Raw genomic sequence first — 19,818 nt, forward strand, 5'->3', positions numbered from 1 at the left:
ATCGACTAAAAGGCTTTCCATCCTTGTTTTTAAATTGATGAGAGATCCTTTATAATCACATGATCTAATGGATATTGTTTTATAAGAGTGCTTTCTTCCAAACTTATTTTTTATTCCAAGCACATATTCATATCCTCTGATAGCTTGCAAAATCATTTGTTGCAAGCCATTCCACTTGCTTCCCACCATAAGGCACATTTGAATTTGCATTTTGAGGAAGGAAAAGTATGTTAGTAAGACCAGCATCATGAACTCCTAATTCCATAACAAGAGTTCACAACATTTGCAATATTCAACATGTTCCACCCTGCTTCCATAACAAATTACTTTGAATCCCAACCCTTTCGCCATTTTTGCTATTTCATTTGTATTAGTGAAGGATCTTGATTTTTTTCCTTAAGCCATTGTAGGCTTCTTACTTTGATTACCATCTCTTATTTTGATTGCACTAAGGCCTTATACTCCATGACATGGTTTCTGCCAAGACTCTTGTTTCATGTGACGAAATGTAAACATTGGAGGATTTTCAATGCACTCTGATACTCCATTAACCTTAGTAATTAATGCAAATGAGTAGAGAGAAGAAGTTAAGCACTCACAATCATGTATGGGACCAAAGTAAGGCTTAAACACTATACAAAGACTCAAAAATAAGAAGCACACAAATGCTCCATAGCCCAACGACTATTCAAAATCCTAAAAAAAAAATTAAAATACTACTACTTATTTGATAGAGGGTCTAAAACTAGGATGATCAATTCCTAATAATGGGTGTAAAACTATAATTAAGTTTTTTTTCTTCGTTATTTTGAAACTGGCTTCATCTTGCATATACAAATCAGGATACTAAAAAAACATGTAGTCAAATATGTATGTTAGATGAATAGATACACCAACGGCCCATCAAGAATGAAGACTTAGTTGTTAAATACATGGAAAGCCCCTAAATTAACATAATCATCCTATATAAAGATTACTCTTTTATGAGATAAAGATCCCTACAAATCATTATTACTATCAATGATAAAACATTAAGAGTTAAATAAATTTTTAGTGACTATAAATATATCATATTATTTTTTTTTGTCTTTCAAATATTTTTCGTCTAACAATTTTATTGCATACTCTTGAGTCAAATTCATGAGTATTAAGTTGAGTAATTTTACTCATAATTACTCTATATCTTGATCTCTACTCTCTTTCTCTCTCACACAATATTCTCACACAATATGAGAGTACTTTTATTATGAGAAAGTGAGATTAATGAACTTTAGTTATTAATTAAATTATGGATGACTAAAATTAAAACACAAAGTCGTATAATTTTTTTAAGTGATCATGTGATATTTAAGTAACTTTCAATCATGACAATCAATTTATAATTGTATGGTTTATATTTAACTATCTTAATATCTGATATTATAACTCTACTCACTTGATATATAAAAAAAATGGGTCAAATTATACTCCGTATAACAATTTGTTAAGTTGAAGTTATATATCATTGTAATGATTATATATACTACCATTACTAAATCACTCTATATCATTACACTTCAATATTATAAATGAGTGATGTATAACATAGAATTTACTTAAATACTCAAAAATGAACTTTTCCATTGAGGATATACAATGCTAAAAAAAAAGCTTTTTTTATAGGAATCAAAAATACATTTATTTTAGTGTTCTTTCTTTTTACAAATATGATCCTCAAACTGAGGAAGTAATTAGTTAGTGCACATAAACTAGAACATAATGTTTAGATTAAAAAAAAGAAACTAGAACATGTGTAGCACACAGTACACGTTGGCCACGCATTATATATCCTTCCCAGTCCCACAAGTTGGTACCTAATATTGACTTCTAACCTGTAATACTGTTAATGGTAATGCACAAAAATATAAGGTCAAAGATTTGTTGGGTAAATCAATGCTCAAACTATAAATTAATTATTCTCATATATAGCTTGTTACTAAATATTTTGAATTTGTATGTGTGTGGGTAGCCCAAAGAGAGAGAGAGCTATACTATTAATAAATTATTAGTAAGATGGTGCCTAAATGTCTCAACCAATCGGGGCATAGGGTGGTTTGCATTTCAATAATCAAATAATCAAATCCATTAACAATTAGTATTAAGTTTGGAACTACCAATAACGTATAAAATCAAACATTTAATTTAATTAATTTTATGATAAAATATATGCACACGTATATAATATGAAGCCTTCCGAATGTATTATTCCAATTCCTCATATCATGCACCCCACCAAAACAATAGAAATTAAAATATTGTGATTGTTAAAATGTCTCACTCTTTGCTTCTTGCCGACAATTCCATTGCTTTTTTATTTTTTTGTTCTATTGTGTGTGCCTTGAATTAAATTCATAATCATACCAAGCAGTAATATATATATATATATATATATATATATTATATTATAATCATTAAAAATTTAAAAACTAGTACTTGTTAATTTGTCCTTGGTTTTTTGTTCACTAAGTTAAGTAATTAAGTTGCTACTATTTTCATGCATAGGTTGATGCAGCAAGCTAGTGAATATTTTCACTTGAGCTAAATGTGTGACCAAGTATGGTAATTTATAACTGCAATAATTGATATCAAACATTTTAAACAAGCTTTAGTTGGTTAATACTTTTCAAAGCTGGCTGGTAGTTCTTGCTTCATATATGATAAAACTATAATTACCTAACCAAATATGTACCAATTAATCATTGAAAATGTTTCCATTTGTGTTATAACAGTCAACCACAGTCCTTTTCATTCCCTATTTTATTAGTTTTGTAGAATCCTTCTAATTCAAGAGCTAACAACTACGTGGGGAGCAACTTTTCATTTATATAAAAAAAATTAATGCACCTCAACACCTTCCATTTGTCATATACAAAGTTTGTCTCAAAATCTTAGCTTAGTCTACAAAGATTTTATGGTCATGAGCAAAAGCTTTAGTCATTTGTCTAAAGCTTTTGGCAAATATTGTGTCGTAAATCATTTGTAGACTAATCAAAAGCTTTAGTCGTCATGAGCAGAAGAAGTTTGGATATGGAGCACTTGTGTGCTTCTTGCTCATGGTTTTGAGTCTTTGTATAGTGTTTAAACCTTACTTGGGTCCTATACATGATTGTGAGTACAAGCATGCCTGTTTTTTTTGTTCTTAGTTTTTTGGCATGAAATGCAGATAAATCTTAATATGGTTCTAAATCGCGATCCTCGACTGAATTTAAGGCCGCAATATAACGGTTTTAAATATCTCTGCAAAGACATTGCAACCACAATTGCATTTGCGTTAAACGCATTAGTCTGCATTTTACCGTTATATAAAGGTTGACTGCGTAACTGCAACTGCGGCCACAACCGCAATTTAAAATCATAATTTCAATAATTTCCTTTTGTAACATGCTTACAGTAGCCTTTTGAATATATCTTTACTTCTTTTGTTTCTTCACAGTGAACCTGAAACTCTTTGTTGGTGATGACACCAAAATGCTGATGCTCAATGACACCAGTAGCTCTCTAAAAATAGCCAAAGGTAAGAATGACATAGTAGAGCTTTTTGAGGTAAGAATAATATATGCATACTTTTTGAGCCAAATGAATCTCACATGTGTTTGTTTATGGGATGATTCTTTGGTCTACTGTTGAAGACCTTGTAACACAAGTACTTGTTGAAGAGACTAGAAGTTCTCTACATGTGATTGAAGGTAAGATTTTCTGAATCTCAATAAGGATAAAATGATTTAAGGTAAACCTTAATTTAATCATGTGAATATCTCATTTTTTAGATGAAAGAGTTGTGCCAAAGAATACTGTCAATGCCACTGGAATATCTCAACAAATAGCTAAAGGTAATAATAAAATCAAAGTAGTAAAAGCAAGTTCATATCAGCTCTACTTGTGGTTTAATTATATGAATAAACATCTCAACCTCCTTAATTTCCATAAAAAAAAGTTAAAAAGAAAGATAGGCAGAATACACTTGGATGAATAAACACCTCAACCTCCTTAATGACTATATAATGATTTTGACAGAAACTACTTTATTTTGCAGTTGAAGATAATGCAACAAAGATTTTCATCAATGACACCAGCAGCTCTCCAACAAAAGTTGAAGGTAAAGATTTGTTTGTCTTAATAAGCTAGAGACTTGAAAGATGGTTCAAGGTCGGAGTAGACTCCTCTAAAGTGAACAATATCAACCGTTGATAAATAAATCATGGTGGTTAAAATATCAACCCCTGATTTTTTCACTTGACTAATTGCTCATATTAGAGGAGCCTAATCAAGTTCAAATAAGCTCCATAAGCTGAAGGATTAATCATTCTTTGTTTTGCAGTTGAAAAATTAGAAACAAGAAAAGTGGAGCAACCACTGTGTGTTTCAGAAGTAAGAACAGAATATTGCCAAACCGAAGGAGATATCAGATTGCATGGAAAATCCTCCAATGTTTACATTGCATCACGCAAAACAACCATCTTGGCTGAAAACATGTCATGGAGTATAAGACCTTATGCTCGGAAGAGTGATGCATATGCAATGAGTAATGTAACAAAATGGTCAGTAAAAACTAGCCAACAAGTCCCACAGTGCACCAAAAATCACAGCATTCCAGCAGTAATATTCTCTACAGCAGGATACACTGGAAACCACTTCCATGAATTCAGTGACATTATGATTCCACTTTTTTTGACTTGTAGACAATTTAATGGACAAGTTCAGCTTATCATAACCGACAAGAAGCCTTGGTGGATTGTCAAACACCAAGCCTTTCTTAAAAAGCTGTCAAATTATAAGATTATGGATATTGATATAGATGATGAAGTGCATTGTTTCCCAAGGGTGATTGTAGGCCTTAAAAGGTATTATCAAGAGCTAAGCATTGACCCTCAAAAGTACTCCTATTCTATCAAAGACTTCAGGGATTTTTTGAGAAGTTCTTATTCATTAAAGAGAGATAGTGCAATCAAAATCAGAGATGGTAATAAAAGTAAGAAGCCTAGGCTCCTAATTCTCTCAAGAAAAACATCAAGATCCTTCACCAATACAAATCAAATAGCAAAAACAGCTAAAGGGTTGGGGTTTAAAGTAATTGTTATGGAAGCAGGGAGGAATATGTTGAGTATTGCAGATGCTGTGAACTCTTGTGATGTACTAATGGGAGTTCATGGTGCTGGTCTTACTAACATACTTTTCCTTCCTCAAAATGCAATTTTCATTCAAATTGTGCCTTATGGTGGGATGCAAGTGGAATGGCTTGCCACAAATGATTTTGCAAAGCCATCAGAGGAAATGAACATAAAGTACTTGGAATATAAAATAAGGTTGGAAGAAAGCACTCTTATAAAACAATATCCATTAGATCATATGATTATAAAGGATCCCTCATCAATTGAAAAACAAGGATGGGAAGTCTTTAGGTCAGTGTATTTTGACAAACAAAATGTAAAGCTTGATGTTGATAGGTTTAGACCAACATTGCAAAAAGCCCTTGAGTTATTGCATTAATAGAGTATGGTTTTTGATCTAGTAAGTTGGATTATTTGGGTTGCCATGGTTAGTAATCAGGAAAGATCTCTGTAATTTATTTATATGTTTTTGTCCACTGTTTTTTCCTCAAGTAGCATACAGAATATTTGATTTTGTATTGGTGGACATCAAGTGTTTTAGGCAGGGATTTTGGGACATCTTGCAATAACAAATAGTTTAGGCTGCTGTTGTATTTGATTCTACAGTGAATGCCAAGGATCTGCATTATTAGAGTATTAAAATAGTTTACCTCTTAAATTGTTGTTCAATGAATTGTAGGAAGCAACCTCTTTAAAATCATTAACTTAGTTTAAATCACAAATCCTTAGTAGAATGGTTCCCATTACTCATTTCTTATAACCAACTTATGCATAACAAACTGCCAGCTAGGCAGTTCCCTTAACTGTATCCTTATCTTCCCTCTTTTTCTTCCTTCCATATACCCTCCATATTGTAGGCCTATTATTCATAGAGGAATTAAATATCTCATCATTTGGCACAATAATAATTGGGGTCATATCAAAAACATTTCACCTTCATAAGTTTTATTAATGAAGTTATGACACCATCTTCCTTCACGTCAAACTAGTTCCACCAAAACAAAAATCTCCTGAATCAAATGGTTGTTCATTCCACAAATATTTTGTATTGCATTAACTAAGCATCCAACATAGTATTTAATATTTGCATAAACAATATTTTCAACATAATCTTAAGGATCATTGGGCTGAAATATCAAACTTTACATCAAAGGTCATCGGGGTACAACACCATCATTCCCATTTATTATAAAATTTCAAATCATCTAAGGTCATCTATGCACAATACCATCATCCCAATTTAGAGTTTAATGTCATCTAAGCCCAAATATCTTATTTAGCATCCAAGGTTATTGAGACACAACAACATCTTCCTAATTTATCAAATTTAGGATCAAATATCAAAGTTCACATCCAAGTTGAGGCATAACATCATCATAACAAGTTAAGGAATTAAGAAACATTTGGATTCAAATAATAAATTTGCATCAAATGTCATTGAGGCACAATACCATCATCCTAATTCATCAAATTTAGGATAATCTAAAGCTCAAATATCGAATTTTGCATCCTAGTTCATATGTGGCAGAATACCATCATCCTAGTTATTCGAATTCAATATCATCTAGGCTCAGATATCATATTTTTGTATCCAAGGACATTGAGGGACAATAATACCATCGCAATTTTTCGAATTCAATATCATCTACGCTCAGATATCATATTTTTGAATCCAAGGGCATCGAGATACAATAACATCATCTCAATTTACCAAATTTAGAATCATCTAGGCTAAAATATCAAATCTTGCATATAAGGTCATCAAAGCACAATATCACCATCCTAATTTACTGAACTTAAGATTGTCTAGAATCAAATATTGCATCCTAGGTCATCGAGGCACAACATCGTCATCCTAATTTATCAATCATTTAGGATCATCTAGACTGAAATATAAAATTTCGCATCCAAGGTTATCAAGGCACAATACCAACATTTCAATTCATTGACTTCCGATCATAATACTCAAATATAATATTTCACTCCAAATCATTGAGGCGTAATATCATCATCCCTAGTTATTGAAATTATGATCACTTAGACTCAAATAGAAAAATTCGTAACCAATATCGATCCATAATACCATAACATCAATTTATCGAATTTCATTTTGTTTAGGCAAGCTTAAATATCAAAATTTGTATCTAAGTAAAGACACAATACAATCATTCCAACTATCAACTTTAGGAACATCTAAGAATAAATTTTGCATTCAAGGTCACCAGGGCCCAACACGATCATCCCAATTTATTGAGCTTAGAATCATTTAGCCTCAAATAAAATTTGTACCCAAAGTTTGGAGGCTCAACACTATCATCTTAATTTAACGAATTTAGGTCCACCAATAATAAATATCAAATTTCACATCACAATCACTGAGGCACAATATCATCATCTTAATTCATCAAATATAATATCATGTAGGTCAAATATCATATTTGTCATCCATGGTCATTGAGACACCATCATTTCAATTTAACATATTAGGGTCATCTAGTTCAAATATTGAATTTTGCATCCAATATAATCGGCTCAATATCTTCTAAATTTATAGAATTTCATGTCATTAAGACTCAAAAGTCAAATTTACAGCCAAGGTCGTCTAGGCACAAAACCATCATCCCAATTTATCGATCTTAGGACCATTTAAACTAAAATATCATATTTTGCATCCAATGTCGAGATGCAACACCATCATTTAATTTATCAAATTTAAGACCATTTAAGTTCATATATCAAATTTTGCATGGAATATTATCGAAACAATTTACCATCATCACAGTTTATCAAATTTAAGACTATATATGCACACAAGATCATCACAATTTATCAAATTCAGGACCATTTAGGTTCATATAACAAATTTTTGCATCAAACAATATCGAGACAATTTACCATCATTGCAATTTATCGAATTTAAGACCATATAGACACACAATACCATACATCCCAATTTATTGAATTCAGGATCGTACTTATAAAATTTGCATCTAAGTTTATCGAAGCTATGGCAAAATACCATCATCCCAATTTATCAAATTTATGATCATTTGGACTCAAACTCAACTTTTGTATCCAACGTCATTGAGGGACAAATTTTGTATCCAACGTCAAATTTCAAATTCAATATCATCTAGACTTAGATATCATATTTTTGCATCCAAGGGCATCAAGACACAATAACATCATCCCAATTTACCAAATTTAGAACCATCTAAGGTCAAATATCAAATCTTGCATCTAAGGTCATCGAGGCACAACATCATCATCCTAATTTACCGAACTTAACATTGTCTAGAATCAACTATCAAATTTTGTATCCAACGCCAAATTTCGAATTCAATATCATCTAGACTTAGATATAATATTTTTGCATCCAAGGGCATCAAGACACAATATCATCCCAATTTACCAAATTTAGAATCATCTAAGTTCAAATATCAAATCTTGCATCTAAGGTCATCGAGACACAATATCATCATCCTAATCTAACGAACTTATGTTGTCTAGAATCAACTATCAAATTTTGCATCCAACGTCATCGAGAAACAATATCATCATTCTAATTTATCGATCATTTAGGATCATGTAGACTCAAATATAAAATTTCGCATCCAATAATATCAAGGTACAATACATCTCAATTCATTGACTTTAAAGATCATATTACTCAAATATAAATTTTCGCTGCAAAATCGATGAGGCACCATATCATCATTCCGATTTATTGAAATTAAGATCACTTAGGCTCAACTAGCAAATTTCGTAACCAATATCAGGGCACAATACCATTACATCAATTTATCGAATTTCATTTTGTTTAGGAAAACTGAAATATCAAAATTTGTATATGAGTAAAGACACAATACAATCATTCCAACTATCAAATATAGAAACATATAATCAAGGTCACGAGGCACAACCATCATCCCAATTTATTGAACTTAGAATCATTTAGACACAAATAAAATTTGTACCCAAAGTCTGGAGACTAAACGCTATCATCATAATTTAACGAATTTAGGTTCATCAAATATCAAATTTCATATCCAAGATCATCGATGCATAATATAATCGTCTCAATTTATCAAATATATGATCATGTAGATCAAAAATCATATTTGGCATCCATGGTCGTTGAGACACCAACATTCCAATTTAACTATTAGGGTCATCTAGGTTTAAATAATGAATTTTGCATCCAATATTTCCAAGGCGCAATATCATCATCTAAGTTTATAGAATTTCATGTCAATAAGACTCAAAAGTCAAATTCGAATCCAAGGATGTCTCGGCACAAAACCATCATCCTAATTTATCGAACTTAGGGCCATTTAGAGTCAAATATTATATTTTGCATCCAATGTCGAGATGCAACACCATCAATCTAATTATTCAAATTTATGATCATATAGGTTCAAATAGCAAATTTTTGATCGAACATTATTGAGACAATTTACCATCGTCGCAATTTATCAAATTCAAGACCATATAGGCATACAATACCATCATCCCAATTTATTTAATTCAGGATCATATCCTCACATATAAATTTTTCATCCAAGTCCATTAAAGCTATGGCAGAATATCATTATCCCAATTTATCGAATTTAGGATTATTTAGACTCAAATATCAAAATTTGTATCCAATGTAATTGAAGGACAATAATACAATCACGATTTTTTGAATTCAATATCATCTAGACTCATATATCATATTTTGCATCCAAAGTCATCGAGACACAATTAACATCATCCCGATTTACCAAATTTAGAATCATCTAGGCTCAAATATCAAATTTTGTATCCAATGTAATTGAAGGACATTAATACAATCACGATTTTTTGAATTCAATATCATCTAGACTCATATATCATATTTTGCATCCAAAGTCATCGAGACACAATAACATCATCCCGATTTACCAAATTTAGAATCATCTAGGCTCAAATATCAAATTTTGCATCTAAGGTCATTAAGACACAATATCATTATCCTAATTTACCGAAGTTAAGATTGTCTAGAATCAAATATCAAATTTTGCATTCAAGGTCGTCGAAACACAATATCGTCATCCTAATTTATTGATCATTTAAGATCATCTAGACTAAAATATAAAATTTTGCATCCAAGGTTATCAAAGCACAATACCAACATTTCAATTCATTGACTTTAAGATCAGAATACCCAAATATAATATTTCATGCCAAAATCATTAGCCACAATATCATCATCCCTAGTTATTGAAATTGGGATCACTTAGACTCAAATAAAAAATCATGTAACCAATATCAAGGCACAATACCGTAACATCAATTTTTCAAATTTCATTTCATTTAGACAAGCTTAAATATTAAAACTTGTATCCAAGTAAAATCACCGTACAATCATTCCAACTAACAAATTTAGGTACATTTAAGAACAAATTTCGCATTCAAAGTCACGGGGGCACAACACCATCATATCAATGTATTAAACTTTGAATTATTTAGGCTCAAATAAAATATTTATCCCAAAGCCTGGAGGCTCAACGCTCTCATCCTAATTAACGAATTTAGGTTCGTCAAGAATTAAATATCAAATTTTGCATCCAAGATCACCAAGGCACAATATCATCATATCAATTTATCGAATATAAGATCATTTAGGTCAAATATCATATTTTGCATGGCCATTGAGTCACCATCATTCCAATTTAACAAACTAGGGTCATCCGAGGTGCAATATCATCATCTAAATTTATAGAATTTCATTTCAATAAGACTCAAAAGTCAAATTCGTATCCAAGGTCGTCTAGACACAAAACCATCATCCCAATTTATCAAACTTAGGACCATTTAGATTCAAATATCATATTTTACATCCAATGTCGACATGCAACACAATCATTTAATTTATCAAATTTAGGACCATTTAGGTTCATATATCAAATTTTGTATCGAATATTATCAAGGCAGTTTCATCATCGCAAATTATCAAATTCAAGACTATATAGGCACACAATATCATCATTTCAATTTATAGAATTCAAGATCATATCCTCACATATAATTTTTGCATCCAAGTTCATTGAAGCATCATAACATAGTCCGAAAATCAAATTTTACATATAAGGTGATCAAAGATTAATATGACCATCATCATCTGAATTCATCAAATTTAGGATAATATATTAGGCTCAAATATCATTTTTTACATCTAAAGCAAAATACCATCATCCCAATTTATCAAATTTAGGATAATAAGCTCCTATATAAATTTTGGAACCGAGGTGCAAGATAAATCATTTCAATATCAAATTCCACATCTAAGTTGATCAAAACACAATATCATAATCCTCCTAATTTATCGAATTTAGGATAGTTTACAAGGCTCAAATATTGAGTTTCGAATCAAAGAGGTCATCGAGGCATAATACCATCATTTTAATATATCAAATTTAGGATCATCATTGCTCAAATTTTAAATTTCGCATTCAAGGTCCTCGAGACACCATATTGTCATCTCAATTTTATCAAATTTAGGATCATATAGGCACAAATGTCAAATTTGGGTCCAAGGTCATTGAGACACAATATTATCATTCAAGGCAAACTTACTATTGCCATTCCATTAAAGGGTCATCATGACATGCATGTCATTACAAACTATCCCAATTTCATATGAATAAAAAATTCATATTACAAGTCACATTTAGAGTTAGGAATTCATCTCGTGGTTAAATTTAGAGTCATACAAACTATCCCAATTTCATATGAATACAAAATCATATTGCAAGCCAAATTTTGGGTCAAAAATCTATCTCATGATTAAATTTCGGGTCATCTAGTCATACTAGCCCAATTTCAAATGAATAAAAAATTCATATTATAAGTCACATTTTGAGTCAAAAACCCTTCTCTTATGACAACATGTACAAAGAAAGTATCTCAGATTTAATAACTCACAAACAAGATGCCTTATAAGAATTAAAAAGTATCTCAAGTTTATCTCACGACTCTTTCATTCATTCATAACTGTCTCATATAACATTTGTTTTAATACGTCTAAAAACAAGTTCTTTTGATAGTAGAAGCACAACTAATTAGCCCAATTTGTCCTCTTGGCTTGTTTTATAAACTTATTCGTTATTCTGAATAGGATAGTAGTAGCCTTGTTATCACTCATTGCACAAAAAAAATTATTTTACAGCTTGATCTATATCGTACTTGTTATCAAAAATGAAGAAGAAAAACTTAACTGTTTAATTTGTAAATAAAAATTCAAAATAATCGGAGTTCATGAAATTGAATACGTATTTAAGTATTTGTCCAGTAAAAAATGACACATGGAAAAGCAGAAAAGTGAACTATAGTATTATACTGATATATGTGCAAACCCAAGTAGTAAATAGTTTCACTCCTAAAGGCAAAATCTTATGTATCCCAATTCAAGCCTATAGACAAAACCTTTTGTATAATGTGCAACCCAAGTACTAAACAATTTAAGGCATACTTGATTAGGCAGACACAAAACAGAGAACATGTTGAAAATGGAGTGAGAATCCAAAGATTTTAGTCCTAACCTGAATGAGCAATCAAAGCATATAATTTCTCACTTGACTCGTAGAAATGAAAGTAAGAAAGCTAAAAAAAATATGATGACCACTTGACTCTTGCACATGCGACCAGGTACCGTTACTGCAAAAAGAAAAATCATTGTAAATTCAAGTTTTTAATGAAGTTATACAAAAGTAAATTCAATTAAAAAAGTAATAACATAATTTATATTTACGGATAAACTTAATAAGTTACTTCTGTTGTGGTGATTTTTTTCCTCTTCAATAAGAATCGTAGCAACTTAATGAAGGGAATCTTAAAATACTTATAACAAAAAGAGACAGTTGTGGATGTCTTTACAATGCCAAGCAAATCAAGTAATCATATATCAAATCCCTAAATAAATCAATCAGCTTGATCCTCAATGACTATTTCAAATTTCTGTGCCATCAAAGTTTTAAACCATAAGACGTCAAATCAGAAATCCTGTTATAAATAACAGATATATGTAATTGTAAATCATAATACCATTGAAAATTTGAAGGACTTGAATACCAACAGAACTAAGGAATTAAGCAAAATAAGTATAACATAACATAATCAAATCCATTGAATAAACATATTTATATAACTAGAAGAAAAAAAAAACATCGGTATGCGGCAATTCGCCACACAACATGAACAATGATTAATGATTCTCATTTCTAAGTTCTAAAACTAGTTCTTAGGTAGCCAAGCAATGTTCATATTCCAAGTACTTACTATTCACTCTTTGCTCTTCACAATACTAACCTAACTATGTTGACAACTATAATTATATACATCCTTTTTAAAAGAATTGGCTGATGACTAATTCAACAGCTATAATGAGAGGGAGAGCTACTTTGGAAGGCAAAAACATTCAGTCTTTTGCTTAATTATTCAGTATACATATTTATTTTCTATGTGTATGCTCTATTCAACATGCTTATTCAACAAGCTCTTTAGTACTCAGATGAAGTCCAGCAAAGAAAAAAAATATTCTATAAAAAAACTGAAGCATAAAAATCTAATGCAGAAGTAGAAAATTGGCAAGGTACCATTAATAAAAATGACACAAGAGTGCACCTTGCAAATCAAAATCAAGCTTAGTGAGCATAGAGCCCAACCCAACGACACAACCTCTACTTCAAACTCATAGGAAATATATGCTAACATCAATACGGTAGCATGAAAGTTGTATCAGCTATGATGCATAAGTACGAGTACGAAATACGGTATTTTTATAAAATAAAAAATAAGGTTGGATACGTCAATGAAAGACATTATTTTTTTATATAATTTAACTAAGAGAGTTAAATTGTTCCATTCACAATACAAAATCAAAATAAATGTTTACAAAATCACAAATTGAGTTCGATTACAACAACAAATAAACTCAAATAAACAAATAACTTTATATTAATATATAAGAAAATTATCAACTTCCCTCGAAATAAAATAATAAGGAAAAACAAAGTACCGGTACGGGTAATTCACCATTTTATAAGTACCCCATGCTTCATAGCATAAGATGCATAGGGAATGTTTCAGCCATTATTTTGTATATAAAATGTAAGCAACATCCCTATCATCTTCCACATAATTAATTAGAACAAAATATAAAATGACAATAGTTATTTACCTCTACAGACGCTTTCTCCATTCCTTCAACAAATATTGAATAAAAGTCACAAACCAAAGGTAGGTAGCAGTTCACAATTTCATGCTCAGAAATTACAATTCAAGAGGGAGACTATGTAGTTTGTTGACAGTTTGGTTTGATGAAGCCGAAATGCTTATATTATTCTGCGGATAACTCTTAATATTTCGGAAGTCAACTTGATAATAGGCTAATAGAGTATAATAAAGACTTTACTAAAACTAACAGTATATATCTATGTAACAACTCATTCATATAAAGAATGTTATATAAAAAGTTAGAATTGATTATAAACAATACTGACCAGCAATTCCTTGGATGAGTTTGTCTCAGTAGTCTTTCATCCTTCAACTCCAGTTCACAACAATACACTGATCATCATCAAATCCAATTTTGCTCTCAACATAATCAAGAATAGCAATAGGAAAACATTTTCAGCACACCAAAAGCAATAGAAAGAAAATAAAATAACATAAGAAAAGGGAAACATGTAAAAGGAAGTGAAAGGAAGATTAACCAATCAACACAATTCAATTCCAAGACAGTATTCACGGTAACCATTAATACTGGAACTTTTGATCTGGTATAAAATACACCATGAACCTATACCAAAGAGACAATTGAGCACACAAGGGTAAAATAAAATAAAATACAAAAGCTAGCAAAAAAGCATTGAGAAAAAACTGAATATGCATCTGAAATTTAAGTGACATAATTTGCAACTGTAGATTGATTGTCACAGAAAAGCACAGTTCCAATTGCAAAACACCTATATAATAAAAATTATTAACAATAACAAATATCAGGACTTCACAACTTGCACATATCCCTTCTTCCACACGCTACGTGGCCTGTGCAAATTTCAATTTTTAATTGTTAGGGTCACACAATCCATTGTGCTGCCTTCCTCAATTGGCACACTATCTTGTCCTCTGATTCTTAGATAGTTCAATTATTTCATCAACAGGAAAAAAAGTGTCATAGTATCCTAATAGAAAGTTCATGATCAACCCCTTCAAAGTTCAAACAATTATTCAATATGATAACCAAGTAAAGTATTGTGATTCCGCAACATATTACTAAAATAACGTGGTCTGAAAATGAGCTCAAAAGAGTACGAAAAATTGGAGCTTAGACAATTAAAAGCTAAGCATTTAACTTATAGCACAAGCCTACTACTAACAGAGTGACTTCATGGCCTCATCAACATTCTTCTTTAAAAAAAATATGAATGAATGTATAACTGCCTCATATGTGACAACAGATGGCTTAAGACCCTCTTTTATCATCTTTTTCATCACCTTACTAGTAGTTGCAAAATCTCCAGCTTTGCCAAGGTAAGAAACCAATTTCTTCTTCTTACAGAACCCACTTATGAGAACATAGTAGCAAGTTATATGCATGGCTTTTATCAATATTGTTCACACCACAGAATGCAGATATCAACACAGTATAAGTAACAACATTTCCTTTCAGCTTTGCAGAACTCATCAATCAAGCAATTATATGACACAGTGTTTGGCCTATTTTTCTTCTCCGTTTTCATCTCTGCCAGCAAACTCAAACCATCTTCTACCCTCCCAACTTTACTAAGATTGTCAATCAAAGTATTATACAAAACCACATCAGGTTCAACACCAATTTATCAAACACCTCCAACGCCTCATCGATCCTCCTAGCCTTGCATATGTGATTAGTAAAAATCCCAAAAGTTATACCACTGGGCTCGTATTTTTGTTTCTTCCATCTCTGCCAACAGTTTAATGATATTTTGAATGTCTCTTTGCCTTCCGATCCCTGTGTCAACAAGGCATTGCAAGATGCCGCTTCAACAAGACCACCCAATTTCATCACACCACCCAAGGTCATTGAGGGACAATATTTTCATTCTAATTTATCAAGAATTTAGGATCATATACACTCAAATATCAAATTTGTATCTATGGTCATCGAGGCACAATACTGTCATTCAATCCCAATTTCATATGAATAGCAATTCATATTGAATGTCACTTTTAGGGTCAAGAATCTATCTCATTATTAAATTTTGGGACATCCAAAAATGCTCTCAATTTCATATGAATAAAAAAATCAATATAATCAAATTTCAGGTCTTCCAGGCATCCTATCTCAAATTCTCAATTTTATTTCATACGAATAAAAAATTCATTTTGCAAGCCACATTTTGGGTCAAGAATAATTAAATTTCAAGTATTCCAAACATACTATCTCAATTTCATTTCATATGAATAAAAAATTCATATCGAATGCCACATCATTTACGGTCAAGAATCTATCTCATAATTAAATTCCGGGTCATCCAAAAATACCATCTCAATTTCATATGAATAAAAAATTCATATCGAATGCCACATCATTTACGGTCAAGAATCTATCTCATAATTAAATTCCGGGTCATCCAAAAATACCATCTCAATTTCATATAAATAAAAAATGTATATTGCAAGTCACATCTTAGGTCAAGAATTCATTTTGTAATTAAATTTCGGGTCTTCCAAACATATTATCTCAATTTCATTTCATATGAATAAAAAATTCATATTGGAAGCCATATTTTGAGTCAAGAATTCATCTCGTAATTAAATTCCGAGTCATCGAAACACAATCTATATCAAATTTTCAATTTCATTTCTATGAATAAAAAATTCATATCAAATGCCACATTTACGATCAATAATCTATCATAATTAAATTTCGGATCATCCAAAAATACCATCTCAATTTCATATGAATAAAAAATTTCATATTTCAAGCCATATTTCGGGTCATGATTTCATCTCATAATTAATTTTTGGGTCTTCCAAACATATTATCTCAATTTCATTTCATATGAATAAAAAATTCATATTGAAAGCCATATTTTGAGTCATGAATTCATCTCGTAATTAAATTTCGGATCTTCGAAACATATTATCTCAATTTCATTTCATATAATAAAAAATTCATATTGCAAGCCATATTTTGAGTCATGAATTCATCTCGTAATTAAATTTCGGATCTTCGAAACATATTATCTCAATTTCATTTCATATAATAAAAAATTCATATTGCAAGCCATATTTTGAGTCATGAATTCATCTCGTAATTAAATTTCGGATCTTCGAAACATATTATCTCAATTTCATTTCATATAATAAAAAATTCATATTGCAAGCCATATTTTGAGTCATGAATTCATCTCGTAATTAAATTTCGGATCTTCGAAACATATTATCTCAATTTCATTTCATATAATAAAAAATTCATATTGCAAGCCATATTTTGAGTCATGAATTCATCTCGTAATTAAATTTCGGATCTTCGAAACATATTATCTCAATTTCATTTCATATAATAAAAAATTCATATTGCAAGCCATATTTTGAGTCATGAATTCATCTCGTAATTAAATTTCGGATCTTCGAAACATATTATCTCAATTTCATTTCATATAATAAAAAATTCATATTGCAAGCCATATTTTGAGTCATGAATTCATCTCGTAATTAAATTTCGGATCTTCGAAACATATTATCTCAATTTCATTTCATATAATAAAAAATTCATATTGCAAGCCATATTTTGAGTCATGAATTCATCTCGTAATTAAATTTCGGATCTTCGAAACATATTATCTCAATTTCATTTCATATAATAAAAAATTCATATTGCAAGCCATATTTTGAGTCATGAATTCATCTCGTAATTAAATTTCGGATCTTCGAAACATATTATCTCAATTTCATTTCATATAATAAAAAATTCATATTGCAAGCCATATTTTGAGTCATGAATTCATCTCGTAATTAAATTTCGGATCTTCGAAACATATTATCTCAATTTCATTTCATATAATAAAAAATTCATATTGCAAGCCATATTTTGAGTCAAGAATTCATCTCATAATTAAATTTCGGGTCATCCAAAAATACCATCTCAATTTCATATAAATAAATAATATATATTGCAAGTCACATCTTGTGTCAATAATTCATCTCGTAATTAAATTTCGGGTCTTCCAAACATACTATCTCAATTTCATTTCATATAAATAAAAAATTCATATTGGAAGCCATATTTTGAGTCAAGAATTCCTCATAATTAAATTTCGGGTCATCGAATCACAATCTATCTCAAATTTTCAATTTCATTTCTTATGAATAAAAAATTCATATTGAAAGCCATATTTTGAGTCAAGAATTCCTCATAATTAAATTTCGGGTCATCGAATCACAATCTATCTCAAATTTTCAATTTCATTTCTTATGAATAAAAAATTCATATCAAAGGCCACATTTACGGTCAATAATCTATCTTATAATTAAATTTCGGACCATCCAAAAATACCACCTCAATTTCATATGAATAAAAAATTGATATTTCAAGTCACATTTCGGGTCATGATTTCATCTCATAATTAAATTTTTGGTCTTTCTCAAACATATTATCTCAATTTCATTTCATATGAATAAAAAAATTCATATTGCAAGCCATATTTTGAGTCAAGAATTCCTCATAATTAAATTTCGGGTCATCGAATCACAATCTATCTCAAATTTTCAATTTCATTTCTTATGAATAAAAAATTCATATCAAAGGCCACATTTACGGTCAATAATCTATCTCATAATTAAATTTGGAACCATCCAAAAATACCACCTCAATTTCATATGAATAAAAAAATCATATTTCAAGTCACATTTCGGGTCATGATTTCATCTCATAATTAAATTTCTGGTCTTTCTCAAACATATTATCTCAATTTCATTTCATATGAATAAAAAAATTCATATTGAAAGCCATATTTTGAGTCAAGAATTCCTCATAATTAAATTTCGGACCATCCAAAAATACCACCTCAATTTCATATGAATAAAAAAATTCATATTGAAAGCCATATTTTGAGTCAAGAATTCCTCATAATTAAATTTCGGACCATCCAAAAATACCACCTCAATTTCATATGAATAAAAAAATTCATATTGAAAGCCATATTTTGAGTCAAGAATTCCTCATAATTAAATTTCGGACCATCCAAAAATACCACCTCAATTTCATATGAATAAAAAAATTCATATTGCAAGCCTCATTTTGGGTCAAAAATTCATCTTGTAATTCCGTTATTCTCAAATTTATTTCATATGAATAAAAAATTCATATTAAAAGCCACATTATGAATCAAGAATCTATCTCACTTTTGAGTCATCCAAACGTAGCAATAGACTTGTCTAAGGGTACATATTGCAACTTTTGAATTTTTATCAACCTTTTCGGTCAAGAATCATCAAGATTATACATTCTTGGATATAATACGTTAATGTTGCAAACCAAAACCTACCCCAAAACATTTGTGTCAAACACAGTTTTGGAGACAGAATGTTTGCTCAATAGAAGAAGAGAATCAATAGATCAGAAACCAAAGGATAATGGGTTGAAAATGAAATAAAGAGA

At 30.4% G+C, this 19,818-nt stretch overlaps 1 protein-coding gene and 1 long non-coding RNA gene across 5 annotated transcripts; one reads left to right on the forward strand and one right to left on the reverse strand.

Annotated features, from left to right (window-relative positions):
* Positions 1-2,878: 2,878 nt before the first annotated feature.
* LOC101508368 (alpha-1,3-arabinosyltransferase XAT3-like) lies at positions 2,879-5,780 on the forward strand. 2 transcript variants are annotated; one of them, XM_012716598.3, is made up of 6 exons: positions 2,879-3,347; positions 3,473-3,553; positions 3,669-3,725; positions 3,807-3,869; positions 4,073-4,135; positions 4,358-5,780. In XM_012716598.3, the coding sequence occupies exons 1-6, from the start codon at positions 3,197-3,199 to the stop codon at positions 5,524-5,526; spliced, it is 1,584 nt and encodes a 527-aa protein (XP_012572052.1). In that variant the 5' UTR covers positions 2,879-3,196; the 3' UTR covers positions 5,527-5,780. The 2 variants fall into 2 exon arrangements, with proteins under 2 accessions (XP_012572052.1, XP_004503395.2); XM_004503338.4 differs by having other exon boundaries at positions 2,882-3,147.
* Positions 5,781-12,383: 6,603 nt separating this feature from the next.
* LOC113787057 (uncharacterized) lies at positions 12,384-17,260 on the reverse strand. 3 transcript variants are annotated; one of them, XR_012163376.1, is made up of 3 exons: positions 14,672-17,260; positions 14,350-14,513; positions 12,384-13,127 (listed from the first exon to the last, which is right to left on the reverse strand). It is a non-coding gene; the product is annotated as an uncharacterized lncRNA (long non-coding RNA). The 3 variants fall into 3 exon arrangements; XR_003473276.2 differs by lacking the exon at positions 14,350-14,513 and having other exon boundaries at positions 12,384-12,827; XR_012163375.1 differs by lacking the exon at positions 12,384-13,127 and having other exon boundaries at positions 13,272-14,513.
* Between the last annotated feature and the right edge of the window lie 2,558 nt (positions 17,261-19,818).

The sequence above is a fragment of the Cicer arietinum genome, chromosome 6, assembly GCF_000331145.2.
Source record: "Cicer arietinum cultivar CDC Frontier isolate Library 1 chromosome 6, Cicar.CDCFrontier_v2.0, whole genome shotgun sequence".
NCBI classification, from domain to species: Eukaryota; Viridiplantae; Streptophyta; class Magnoliopsida; order Fabales; family Fabaceae; genus Cicer; species Cicer arietinum.